We start from the raw sequence: 14,605 nt of genomic DNA on the forward strand, positions 1-14,605 counted from the left end.
TTGAAGTTTCATGTCTAATTGATTCCGAGCCCTATAAATAGCAATGACTAATGTCTAAAAGTGGTTATGCTATGAAAACAGAGCTAACAACATCTTTTACAGGGATCTTTCAAGGAACGTCATCATCTGCGTCAACGGAAACAACTACAATACCGGTATTTTCGAAAACAACTGCAGTACTGCCAGAATCTACAACAACAGTGCCGAACACAACAACAGCTTTACACGAAACAACTTCGACGTTGCCGAAAACAACAACAACTTTACAGGAAACAACTTCGACGATGCCTGAAACAACAATAACTTTACAGGAAACAACTACAACGCCGCCGAAAACAACAACAACGTCACAGGAAATAACTTCGACGTTGCCGAAAACAACAACAACTTTACAGGAAACAACTACGACGCTGCCGAAAACAACAACAACTTTACAGGAAACAACTTCGACGCTGCCGAAAACAACAACAACTTTACATGAAACAACTACAACGCTGCCGAAAACAACAACAACTTTACTGGAAACAACTACGATGATGCCTGAAACAACAATAACATTACAGGAAACAACTACAACGCCGCAGAAAACAACAACACGTTTGCAGGAAACCACTACGACGTTGCCGAAAACAACAACACCTTTACAGGAAACAACTTCGACGTTGCCGAAAACAACAACAATTTTACAGAAAACAACTACGACGTTGCCGAAAACAACAACATCTTTACAGGAAACAACTTCGATGTTGCCGAAAACAACAACAACTTTACAGGAAACAACTACGACGACGCCTGAAACAACAACAACTTTACATGAAACAACTACAACGCTGCCGAAAACAACAACAACTTTACAGGGAACAACTTCGAAGTTGCCAAAAACAACAACAACTTTACAGGAAACAACTACAACGCTGCCGAAAACAACAACAACTTTACAGGAAACAACTTCGAAGTTGCCAAAAACAACAACAACTTTACAGGAAACAACTACGACGACGCCTGAAACAACAACAACTTTACATGAAACAACTACGACGCTGCCTGAAACAACAACAACTTTACAGGAAACAACTACGCCGCTGCCGATAACAACAACAACTTTACAGGAAACAACTTCAACGCTGCCGAAAACAACAACATCTATACAGGGAACAACTACAACACTGTCGGAAACAACAACAATTTTACATGAAACAACTTTGACATTGCCGAAAACAACAACAACTTTACAGGAAACAACTACGACGACGCCTGAAACAACAACAACTGTACATGAAACAACTACGACACTGCCGAAAACAACAACAACTTTACAGGAAACAACTACGACGCTGCCTGAAACAACAACAACTTTACAGGAAACAACTACGACACTGCCGGAAACAACAACAACTTTACAGGAAACAACTACGACGCTGCCTGAAACAACAACAACTTTACAGGAAACAACTACAACGCTGCCGAAAACAACAACAACTTTACTGGAAACAACCACGACGTTGCAAGAAACAACAATGCTTCCTGAAAACTACAGTAAGTGATGTTGATGGGTAAAGGGAGTTGTAAGACGGAGGTACATAATCACATAAATCAGCTTTTTCATGGTGCACAACGGACAACTAATATGGAAGATTTGCACGTGAATCCTATTTGTTACATCGTAGCATTCGTTTGCCAGTAATCTTTTCTAAATTTGTATTTTCTGAAAGTTTTCGCAAGTTTTTCCGTGCAGTTCATTACCTTTCTTAACCCAGCTTCCTTGTGAATGGAGATCGTGTATAACGCTGTACTAAACATGCACTTCATTATTTTACACCATGTATAACAATTCATACATAACATCATGTAAAGCAATGTATTGCAAATATATTAACTGAACATGCAGTTAGTTAATTTGACATCGCGTAAAACGCTTTACTGTACATTAATTTACACCGTGTATAATAATAAACTGCACATGCATTTCGTTAGTTGACATCATGTATTGTAATATACCACATATACATGTAATCGGTTTTAAACCTTCAACAATAATATATTTTACTAGTACCGCACAATTTGGCACCAGGTATTGCACTATACTGCACGTGCACTTCATAATTTGACACCATGTGCAACAATAAACCGCACATGTATGTTATTTATTTGACAACATGTACAATAATATACTGCACATCAACAATAAATGTATATCACTTGACATCATGTACAAAAATATACGCACATGTACTTAATTTACCGTTTTACTAAAAGCTACCTGTCTTTTTGCTTAGGCTCCGTGATTATTTGAACGTTCACATCATTGGAAGAGATATTTGATTTAACTGAAGACCTTACATGTGTAACAGGGCGCTTGCATTTCAAGTTAAAACGTAAATATAACTCTCCTCTTTCGTACATATTGATATGGAAATTTTATAGCAAGCTGTAATCATTTCTCCTTACAATAACAAAATCTGAGTTCACGAGAACACTGTTACTGGAGAATCATGTGATGCTGAATTTAACTCATTCAAGAGTCGATATATGTTAATGTAATTGTTTCATGTACAAACCTTCAAAAAGTTTAAAGTGTTTATATTACTAGTATTGTACAGTTAGACAAATATGGGAGTCCAACTCATTTCGTAATATATTACAAAAATGACAATATATACTTTACTATAATACACAGCAAAAGCTTCTATGAAAGGTCAGTGGCTCCACCGAGGTGTCCCATCCCCATACTTAAAATAGTGACCCGAGGGGCACACATGGATTTCGTAACATATACAAGCAATGTGGAAAGTCATCATGTGATATTATGTGTGTCAGTGTCATTTTAAATACAAGAAAATTAACAAAGCATTTAAACACGAAAATTGTGCTTAGCTTCGTATTTACTCATGCTTTGAAATGATCCGCTCAGTATCTTCATGTCCAGCATATACAATGTTTGCATCCTAGTAACTCGAGACTTTTCCTATGCATCGTCCTTTAATATTTCTCAACCAAAACTATACCGCTTTGAGATTATTTTTTGCTACTTTAAAATTTGCGTGTAAAATTGTTTTTTGAATAGAAGACAGCTCACCTGGTTTATGGGTTTATGCTAATCCAATTTGTATAACTTTTATATAAAGTGATGCGTTTTTTTCTACTTGTTATTATAAGCAATTACGTTTATTATTGTATTGTGAATGGGATTTATGGATCCCAGTTGAACAGTTTAACTCGTTCTTTATCATACACCAGTAAGGCATACTTCAGTATTAAAATGTAAAGAACATGCAATATTTTGCAGTATATTAAAGCGACTCATTCAAACATTTAGGTGAATTTCTTTTCTGTTTTGAAAGCGACCAGTGGTAGAAACTCATTAACATATGAGTTTTTACCAGTGGTAGAGACCCATTAAGATATGATTTTTTTAGTATAGCTTGATAAATAACAGATAATATTATGCAGAACGGATAAATTGTGGTAGTATTAATTGGTGGAAAGTAATAGAGATCTACTGAAAAAATTAACACTGGCTATGGGCAAATAGATTTAATGACATCGTGATTTTAACCTTTTTGTACAGTGCAATTAGAATTTTAACGAGCAGAAACCCTATAACAGCTAAATCTCTAATGGCAGCTGTTTGTTAAAATTAAAGCAGCATCATGTCTGATCAATTTATAGATCTAGATCTAGACTAGTAAAGCTACAATTCGTACAAAAATAGCATCCTGTTCCAACTATTTTAGATATAGTTCAAATGACAGACGTTACATCATATACCTTTGAAAATGCCAAAATAAACTGCATCGTAAAACACGCCATAAAATGGAAATCTCTTTCGGTGAAAATCAACCAGAAATGGCGGCCGCTAGAGGTGACCTTATTCCCTTCCGGGGAGATTAAATGGTCTAGAAGGAAGACAAAGAGACATGACGTCACATATGACATCACTAACAGCACAGATGGAACCGGAAGTAACATGACAATTAGTTTGATAATAAATGACGTCCAATGTCGAGACAAAAACACATATATTTGCACACTTAAGTCTGACACAGAGGACGGTGTTGCAAAAAGTCAGCTCACTGTGGTTGGTAAGTTATATATTTTGACTAAATCTCATACATCTAGATACAAGAAGCGATCATTTTATTTTTTTAATGGAAAAAGCTTACTAAAAAGCTTAAGTTTTTCGAACCCGTCAATTGGGAAAACCAGCTTTGTTCTTTTATAAGGAGCTGGGGACGTAGTCCAAGTGTATGCTTTATACATTTCCCTAACAAAAATATTAAAACACAGATCGCTCGTAGTTCAAGGGTTTCGAACGGTCCATACATAGAAAAGACACCCACTGGGGACGACATTAATCGGGCAAAATAAAAAGACGATCAATTTGCATATTCTAAAAACTGAATTTTAACGAGTTGTGACCTTGTCATTTATTGCCAATAGTTTTATTGTTATATTGTTCCAACCTAATTCAGTAGGGTTCGTTAACACCGTAAAAAGCACACGCCTCATATAGCACACATTTTGCGTTATGCAGCGATGTTCAACCACAAAGCACACGATGAGCTGTATGGGGCATACAGACATGTGCCTTGACAGTTTGTTTGAAATACATAAACATGTATTGATAGAGATGAAACGACAGAAGTAAACTGATGTCTGATAACCCGAAATAGAATACATACGTAGAGCTAAAAGAATGGATGAACATTGGAGACGTTTTTTTTTTTTGTTTTTTTTTTTAATTTTTCACAGCTGATATTGCTGCTGCTGCTCCCCTCCTGTTACAGCTGATGTTACTGGTGCCACTGTCACTACTACTATTATACCCAAAGTTGTTACCCATACACTACATATTTTCAGAAAATGGATGATGAAACGTGTTTTCATTAAATAACGTATCATGATTCATTTGACAAATGACATCTTCCAGGACCGTAGACGCGATTGTGATAAGAGGATGCGTAATAAAATGACGAAGGGAGTTGTTTCTTTAACCTAATGGAGACGGAAGTAAGCATGGACGGGGTGAGTACAGTGGTACTACCCTCATGCCGATGAAAATCTTCGCCATTAACAGTTCGAAAGTTAGGCTTCAGACCAAGCAACCGAGGAGTTCTCGGCGAATCTTTGGTCTATTGCCTAATTTTCCGCCCCTAAATCGAGGTCCGGTTATAAACATTTGCTGCTTGCCAGACAAATGGGGTTGCGTACGAACCCATCGTATCCCTATAGCTACGGGTATGTTTTCATTTAGATATCATTGGTTCATAACTATATACAAACAGATTTATTGAACTTTTAAAACAGTTTTGTTTACGGTTTGACTCTAACCACGGAAACTTGTTTCAACAAATTTTTCATACCTACCATTTTGAGAACGTAAGCGAAAAGAATGCATTCAGTCTGAGCTTGAAGGAATCGTTGTGGGCTTTTGCTGCCAGTCAGTGTCAATCATGTGTCGTCGTGACACAACTGTTTCAAATGACAGCTCATCCTTCACCGCTCGGCCGATTTTGATAAAGAAACTAAAGGAATGATAAATCGACAATCCGATATTAAATTAGCTAAAATGAAGCGCACCATGGCAACAAAAATGGAACATTGACTTTATAGCCCAGGGCAGCATGTCGAGCCCGCGAACTAAAGGAATCAATGACATACCTGACATACCTGAATGACAGCATCATGCAATATATATAATGTTAGATCTTAGTCAGACAGAACATAAAAAACATGTACAAACAACTTAATCCTTCAGTAGATAAAATAATTACCGCCAGTAATTTTTACATCTGACCTCTTTGTGTGACATTAACCTTGGAGCTACGGACTTAATCTTGCATGCAACATGCCATCTGATCATGGTGGACAATTGTACTTTCTTTGGGCATGAGGAATTTGAACCAGGATATCAAACTGTGACCTATCTGTATTGTGTAAACCTTAGTACAACTTTTATCTTTCAGGTTTCATTATCAAAAAATCATGTTCAACATTCTTATCAACATTCATGCACGTTTATAAAGTTCCGTGACATTAGCCAACACCTCAATACTAGTATATTCATTCTGGGCATAGAATTCCAAGAATTTTGCGCTTACTTTCATTTGGTCATGGAATATAACTCGGGAAGGAAATGACAGAATGACTCTTGAGGATAGTCTTTTGAACAGGAACAATTTTAGACTAATTAAATAACCGGGTTGAGATACATGTTTTTAGTCCTCTGTGACCAACATCGGTAGAGGCAAAATGCATGCCAGATGGGGGCCGTCGTGCTCGTGGTGTGTTTCATTTGACCTATCATGGCGTGGTTACCAGATATATTTAGTTAATAGAAAGTTGACTTGTCACATGAAAAGCGCTATGCCAAATCACTGCGTACCCATGCTTTTGTTTGAAAGGTATGTAATTAAGATATACAATAAACTTTGCATATAGAATTGAAGAAGTTCAAGGAAGTTGCGACACATTCCTGTGACCACTCCGAACATTCTGCACACACTTCATGTCCATGGAGCGAAAGTCAATAGTATTCCGGAATGTTAAGAGCGTGTACGAACTGCTGAAGACAGGACAATTATGAGATAAATATATACGACACTGGAAGGCAGGTCTTGGTTCCTGTCAACTATGGATAATGTCAATAGTGCTGGGTACCAAAACAGAACAGTGTACAATTTTATTTCTTTGACAGCCATTGGAAGATTACTACAGAATTTTAAAAACAATGTTTTGGGTGAAGAAAGTCTTGTATTCGATTTTGTAATCTGAATTAATATATAAGAATGTTACTACAACAAAGATGCCATTCGACACTCTTCCAGGCATCTTATTACGACGGTCTGTAACTTAAACCTGATTATTTTAAGCAGCGGACATAGTGTGACTGGTATGACCCATGCTGATCATAGAGGACTGAAAGGGTACATTCTATTTTGTATTACCTTTCTCGAGAATCAAGATTCTAGCATTTCCATTAGTTTAAAGGCCGAAGTGTCAGTAAATTTGCTTGTTGTTTAAGGCTACAAATAAGTGGTCGATAAAACAAATCAGTTATTGGGTTTGTAAGTAACCCTGTAGAGATATGTTTGGGATCAGTATAATAAATAGTAAACTCACATATTTCCGTAGAGGGTCAAGCCAAATATATCACAGTGGGGCGTGTCATGATTATAATATAAAGTTATTATAGGATAATTTCAAACACCCTGATGAGGTGGGAAGATGCGGTCCATTTATACTGTAAGCGATATGCCGCATAAAACTCCATTTTGTTTGTGCTATATGTATACGCATAAACGCCTAAATTTGTGCAATATGCGACGTGTGCTTTTTGCTGCATGCTAGGGCTCCACGATAGGAACCAATGAATGCAACAGATAGAAAATACATAAGCTCTGACTGGGATTCGAACCCGGACCCGCTCACACCTTAGGCGGGCACTCCCTAGTCACTACAAAAGCTAGCTAAAAGGCAAATGCACCCTTATAGGCCACCCAACTACACTACCGTTATTTTTTCCATTCTGACATTTGAAATTGGTACTCTGCATGAAGTAAACTATTCATCTATTACAATAACAGATTAATTGTTAAATATTAATGTCTCATTACTTATTCTACATCTTCTCACAACAGCAAAACCTAGCCAGAAAATTACGCTCACACCCGGACCTTCAATTATAGAAGACAAAGCATTCCGGTTAACTGCAACTTGGCAGGGAGGATATCCCATCCCCTGGGCAAATATGTCCTGGACGGCTTTTGACAGTAATAATAAAAGGTGGGATGATTATTATATAAACAATGTTTGAAGGGTTACAAATATCTAAAATTTGTTTGTTTAGGGGACCGCCCCCAAAATTAGCACTTTGGTAGGTATAGATTTTTTTTACTTATTTAACGTGTTGTTTTGTTTGATAAAGCATCAGAAATGACACTTTTGAAAAAGTCAGAAACTAAAATTGTTAGCATTATATTTAATAGATACTGACTTTATACTATGTCAAATTAAATGTCTATTTGCATTTATTCCCCTTTAATGTAGTTTTAACTAACACGCACTTGAAATTTTTCTACAAAACCATAAAAAATCTCCAGGGTAGAGGGTTTTAACTAGATAGGGTCAAACAACTTTTTTAGGCCTGTGTCCCTTGTTCTGCATTTATTATAATAATGATCAAAACGTTACTCATGTTAACATTGTTTGATATGTATTCGTACAACAATTAATAATAATAGAATACCGATGTATCCTCCAGACAGTAATTCATTAATGCAAAGTCACTTATTGCGTGTACAAAGTGCTTTTTCACAATTCCGACTCTCAGGCAAGGCAAATAATAAGCTCGAAACAAAACAAAAACTTTACAGAATTCAATCGGCTGAAAATAGTGTAACAGCAGCATTATGTTCATTTAGACAAAACTCTATTTCAATTTTACAGTTACAACTTGGCAAACTATGGTGAATACAGAGACTATGCGCTACATGAGGATCACCAGTTCTGTCAAACTACGCTACAGGTAGCATGATCCATACATATCAGGTTGACGTATATACCTCAGGAATAATGATCCATACATATTAGTTTTGACGTATATACCTCAGTTATTATGATCCATACATATTAGATTTGACGTATATACCTTAGGAATTATGATCCATACATATGATCCATACATATTAGGTTTGACGTATAAACCTCAGGAATTATGATCCTTACATATTAGATTTGACGTATATACCTCAGGAATTATGATCCTTACATATTAGATTTGACGTATATACCTCAGGAATTGCGATCCTTACATATTAGATTTGACGTATATACCTCAGGAATTATGATCCATACATATTAGATTTGACATATATACCTCAGGAATTATGACCCTTATATATTAGGTTTGACATATATACCTCAGGAACTATGAACCTTATATATTAGGACTGACATATATACCTCAGGAATTATGACACATACATAACAGGTTTAACATAAATACCTCAGGAATTATGACCCATACATATTATATTTGACATATATTCCTCAGGAATTATGAACAATACATATTATATTTGACATATATTCCTCAGGAATTATGAATAATACATATATGAATCTCAACGTATATACCCCAGGTATCATGAACCATACGAGGTTTGACGTATACTGGTTGGGAACCATTTTCCGGACACATTTTCATATTTTGGCTCCATTATTTCCTTAAAAAATATTTGACATAAATGAAGCCCACACTGCACAAACTTCAGCTCCTTCCGCATCCGATGTTGTTATTAGCATCGCGTTGTGACGTAAAACATTTGTTCTCATGGGGCCTCAAATGGGGTCACAAAAAGAAGTTATTTTCCCTGTAAGGTAAACCAGTATCCGGACAAATATTTTGACGGTTTTTTGCTGTTAATCTGATATCGAAATAAGTAATTAAACTATTTTTACACATTTCTTCATCATTCATCTGTTCAAAAACGCACATGAAACATAACCTGACGTTCAACAGATGCTACGAAAGCAAACCAAAGTTGACAATAAAAATCTCGAATTTCGTCTAACGCGAATTTTTAATTATTCCAATGGATATAGAATTAAATTAGTGCAAAAATCGACAGCCCTGCATTTTATGTAACTATTACCGTGAAATTATAAGTAGCACATGTCATCAGCAGACAATCAATATGTAGTTTAATTATTTCTTTCCCACTTGATACCCCGGCAAATGTGAACTACTGCGCATGCGCAATGCTATCTTCATGCCCCGTTAAGACAGAAAGTTGTTTTGAAAACACAGGTGAGTTATCATCATAAAACTAACATAAAGCAGCTTTGTAATGTATTGGTTTGTTGTAAACATGAAGAAAAAACACTTTAATGATCTAGATGAAACAATAACATGAATAACAACGGAATAAAGCGGATATTATGTGTGTCCGGAAACTGGGCCTGTCCGGAAACTAGGTCCCAACCAGTATACACAAGGTGTCTTGACCCACATAGATGATATAATTCTATTTACTATTTCAGCATTCCATAGTCGTGTTTCCTAGGATACATCTCAATGACACAACGGTGATAGTAAGACCGAATCTTGAAAGAAAGAAATACTTTGTAGACAAATCAATGGAAACATATTTAAGACAGGTTAAACCAGGTGTAGAGAAGATTCTGGTCATACCACGTAAGCATCTGTGCTTTTTTCAACTCGTAAACGAAATGTAGCGTCTAGTTATCGTGTCTATGTATGGTGATTTCAGTATGATCAAATAATTCTGATTCTTTTTAATAAGCAGATTTGATAATAATTACGATAGTGTTATTTTTTTATACGCCCGTCTCTGAAAGAGCGGGGCGTTTTTGTGAACACCCATAGCGGCGGGCGGGCGGTCGGCGTCCAAAGCATGTCCGCTCTCTAAGTCAAACAGTTTTCATCCGGTCTTCACCAAACTTGCTGACAATGTTTGTGGGCATAATATCTTGGCCAAGTTCGATAACCAGCCAAATCGTCCCAGGCACTCTTGGATTATGGCCATTGAATTACTCGAAAAACCGCGAATTTAGCCTTGTCCGCTTTCTAAGTCGAACATTTTTCATCCGATCTTCACCAAACTTGCTGCCAATGTCTGTGGACTTAATATCTCGGCCAGATTCGATAACCAGCCAAATCGCCCCAGTCACTCTTGGATTATGGCCCTTGAATTACTCAAAAAACTGCAAATTTAGCCTTGTCTGCACTCTGAAGTCAAACAGTTTTCATCCGATCTTCACCAAACTTGCTGAAAATGTTTGTGGGCATAATATCTCGGCCAAGTACGATAACCACCCGAATTCAGGCACTCTTGGATTATGCCCCTTGAATTATGTCAAGTTCGATGACGGGCGTATTTTGTGACAGTCTGGCACTCTTGTTGCTATATGTTTTCGTCATCATTGTTGTAAAAACGTAAGGCAATGGGGAGAGTTGAACAAAGCTACCTTATATTGCGAATTTACTAAGGAACGCAATGTTTATATTTTTAATACACATCAAAGGGGGTTGTGGATATCTAAGCTTGAATTATTAGTTCCTATGACTTACAGTGTATGTCACAAATTCACACTGTATCTTTTTTCTGAAGTTCTAAAGCATTTCTATATGCAGGTTACAAGAGTTTTTGAGCATTTTGCATAAATGAAAAAGCAGAGACTGACTTTAGAGATAAGGAGAATGAGCACACTTATTCACTGCTAGGACTTATAGACTACTCTGCTATCAAAATAGTTTTGGAATGTTGTGCCAGGACTAGTAAGTACATGTATGCAAAAGCAGTAAGCGTAAAGTGTAGGCTAGTTCCACCACAGTAAAACAAAAATTATTATCAGATATGCTTCCTGCTTGTTTTTCAGTGAACTATTGTAAGAACGGGAAAAAAGACATGAGCGTTCCACATCCTTACACACCCTGTACAAAGTTTCTGCGCTGTCTGTCAGGAGATATAATCGTCCAGGAATGTCCTATCGGAACGTGTTTCAATAAGGAGAAACAGCAGTGCGCATAAAGAAATGCTGCTTGGCCAGTGTTTGAAAGTATGTTTTACATCTCAGCGTCACACGTGTGACGACACAAGCACAAGTGTCCCACGTAGTAACGTAGTAATCTTTTGTGCTTCTGGTCGTGCAATCCTACTGACATTGCTCCAGGACAATTATGATATTCAATATAATTATGCTAATCAGTGATGAATTCTACGTAACAAGCTGATATCACCCAGGCAATTATGGCATACTCAGAAGCATTAGCTAAATGTTATCTCTGTAATTCTCGTGTACATGTCAAATATACTTCAAATTTAAGGCAGAAAGGGGTACTTACTTTCAGGACGGCTGTCTCTGTAATTCTTGTGTAGATGTCAAATATACTTCAAAATTAAAGCAGAAAGGGGTACTTTCAGGATGGCTATCTCTGTAATTCTTGTGTACATGTCAAAAATACTTCAAAGTTAAAGCAGAAAGGGGTACTTTCAGGACGGATATCTCTGTAATTCTTGCGTACATGTCAAATATACTTCAAAGTTAAAGCAGAAAGAGGTACTTACAGGACCGCTATATTCACTCTTTGGAGCGGTATCATGTAGAGATAAGATGCTTTCAATGCGGTTGATGAAAGTAAATCACGACATATTTTGGTCACAGATTGCTCGCATGTCCACATATATTGTTCTATGTCACACACTTGAACTTGACCTTACCTATTATAGCTGGAAAGCCTCACACATTGTCTTTGAAAGTTACAAGTGTTCTTCTCTAATTTGAACTTTTTAGTAAAATTTTGTTGAAAGTGAATATGGGGTATAATTTTGCTAAAATGTAAGCTAAAGTCTTGAGGTCATCTAATGAGGCTAAAGAGAAGTGGAAAATCTAAGAACATTTAGTCAGGACATTCGCGAAAAACATGCATACATGCAAAACTGACATATTTTCTACATTAAAAAGGACATAATGTATTACAAAATAAAATCCTTAGTTATTGTTTGTTTTGTTTTGTTGGGTTTAACGTCGCGCCTACACAAGTATAGGTCATATGGTGGCGACTTTCCAGCTTTAAGGTCGGAGGAAGACCCCAGATGCCCGTCCGTGAACTACATCACGAGCGGGCACCTGGGTAGAACCACCGACCTTCCGCAAGCCGGTTGGATGGCTTCCTCACATGAAGACTTCAACACCCCGAGTGAGGCTCGAACCCACATCGGTGAGAGGCAAGTAACTGAACGTCAGCGACCTTAACCACTCGGCCACGGAGGCCCCCATAGCCTTAGTTAAGCTACTTGTCCGGTGAGTATGGTGCCAAAGACATGTGAAGTTGTAAAGCATTTAAATTAGTAGCTTTTTAGAAACCTGCCTATATGCAAAACTTTAACCTGTAATTCTAAACATAAATCCCAAAATGACTGCATAAAAGCAACACTTATCTAATGTGTCCCTTGAGGTCATCTCATGATGTCGAATATATGTGTGACGTAAGAAAGTATTAGGCATTGTAGCTCTAGAGAAACCTGCTTACACGCAAACTGTTGTTACGCGTACGCAGACACCAATGTAAGAGTTACAGCAATAGCTCTACTTAGCACCTGTAATGTCAATATGATAAAGAATAACATAGAATATTTACCTTAAAGACAACACGCTATGTATTTAGCTAATGAACCTGGAGTGTTTATTAATTGGCGTTTCTAGAAAACAAATGTACAGTGTTTCATCAAGATAGATATGAATTTTATCTGAATGTAATTACTATTTTCCGTTGACTTCAAAATGATTATATAATTATTTAAACTTGTGTCATTGTATGCATTCACGATGACGCTTTATTCTTTCGTTTTTAAGTAATATACAATGTGTGATAAAGACAAATGCTCCTCGTATTAAAAAATATCAGTGTGTTTCATCCAACAACCACAAATAAACAGGTTGTATGTCAATATCGCCACACTGTTAAAATATTTTTCTTTTGTGGCTCTGGCAGCTCCTAAGAGGGAACAAGTGGAACAATTTGAAAGGACCGGAGACAGGTCAGTTTAAGGATGCTTCAGGCAAAGTTTGATGACAATCCATCAAGCACTTCATGAAGTCATTTTAAGATTTTTCTATGCGTCCACGTAAAACCATTTACAAGTACAAACCTGACAGAGATCCACACAAGGATGCTACATAACCCGTTGGGTGAAGATTCATCAGGCGGCTCATGAGAAGTTGTTTAAAGGTTTTAGATAAACTGAACACGAATTGCTCAAGATGAGTTTTTAGGATCGCTGGATGCCCGACGTCCGTCCACAATTTCTTTACAGAATATCTCATTAAACTACAAGTCAATTACAACCAAATTTCACCGGAATATTCTTTGGTTTGTCCCCCCTTTCAGATTCCATCTGTCACGAGGTCCAAAACAACTGAATATCAGTATTTTGTCTTCGTATTCTTGATGGCTTACGCCTGAAGTTTTTCACTCTGATAATTTCATTTATCAAGGTTTTGTTTTTTGTGCCTTTACAAGCCAAAACGCCCCAACCACAGAGAAAGAAAACACACGACACATCTATTTAGAATTCTGGATGCCATGGCAACCAAAAGGATTTTTTTTTAAATATCTTCACCTCAGAAACTGCTTGCCCATTTTCACAATAACTTCATAGAAATAATTTTCTTTGGATAACACTCTGCCAAACCCTTCAGATCAAGATTACGATTCGTTAAACTCCAGGGGGCAGTGCAGGTCAGGAACTGGTGGCGTGATTTTAAAAATAATTTAATACAATATTCCTAGTGGGAACTCTCCTATTGAAAACCTTAGCCAACGTGGCTAAAATGGTGACTTCTAGAAGAGGCCAGGCGCACCAATTTGAACAAATGTGAGAAAGGTTCATAAGGGACGCTTTGGAGGAGACCCAACAAGGTGCTCTTAGAAGAAGCTGTTTAAAACGCTCTTTTCTACTTTTTAAAGTCTCCCCGTACTTGGATTCAGTGTTGTGATATTTTCTGGTCCTTTGGGATCATCGAGTCCATTCAATACCTGTGTAATAAAGTTCCGCTTAAGCCGATGCTAGGAGGCGGG

General features: G+C 37.0%; 1 protein-coding gene across 3 annotated transcripts in view; it reads left to right on the top strand.

The window, feature by feature from the left end:
• Positions 1–12,528, top strand: part of LOC123554038 (uncharacterized) — a 34,009-nt gene extending 21,481 nt beyond the window's left edge. For 2 of the 3 annotated variants that reach the window (XM_045343890.2, XM_045343891.2), the window contains 6 exons: positions 103–1,536; positions 3,735–4,082; positions 7,641–7,785; positions 8,449–8,527; positions 10,045–10,198; positions 11,404–12,528. In XM_045343890.2, the coding sequence (XP_045199825.2) occupies positions 103–1,536; positions 3,735–4,082; positions 7,641–7,785; positions 8,449–8,527; positions 10,045–10,198; positions 11,404–11,555 (2,312 nt within the window). In that variant the 3' untranslated portion in view covers positions 11,556–12,528. The remainder of the gene's footprint in view (positions 1–102; positions 1,537–3,734; positions 4,083–7,640; positions 7,786–8,448; positions 8,528–10,044; positions 10,199–11,403) is intronic. The other variant, XR_008371776.1, reaches the window with a different exon arrangement.
• Positions 12,529–14,605: the final 2,077 nt, after the last annotated feature.

Source organism: Mercenaria mercenaria, chromosome 7 (assembly GCF_021730395.1).
Source record: "Mercenaria mercenaria strain notata chromosome 7, MADL_Memer_1, whole genome shotgun sequence".
In the NCBI taxonomy this organism is placed as follows: Eukaryota; Metazoa; Mollusca; class Bivalvia; order Venerida; family Veneridae; genus Mercenaria; species Mercenaria mercenaria.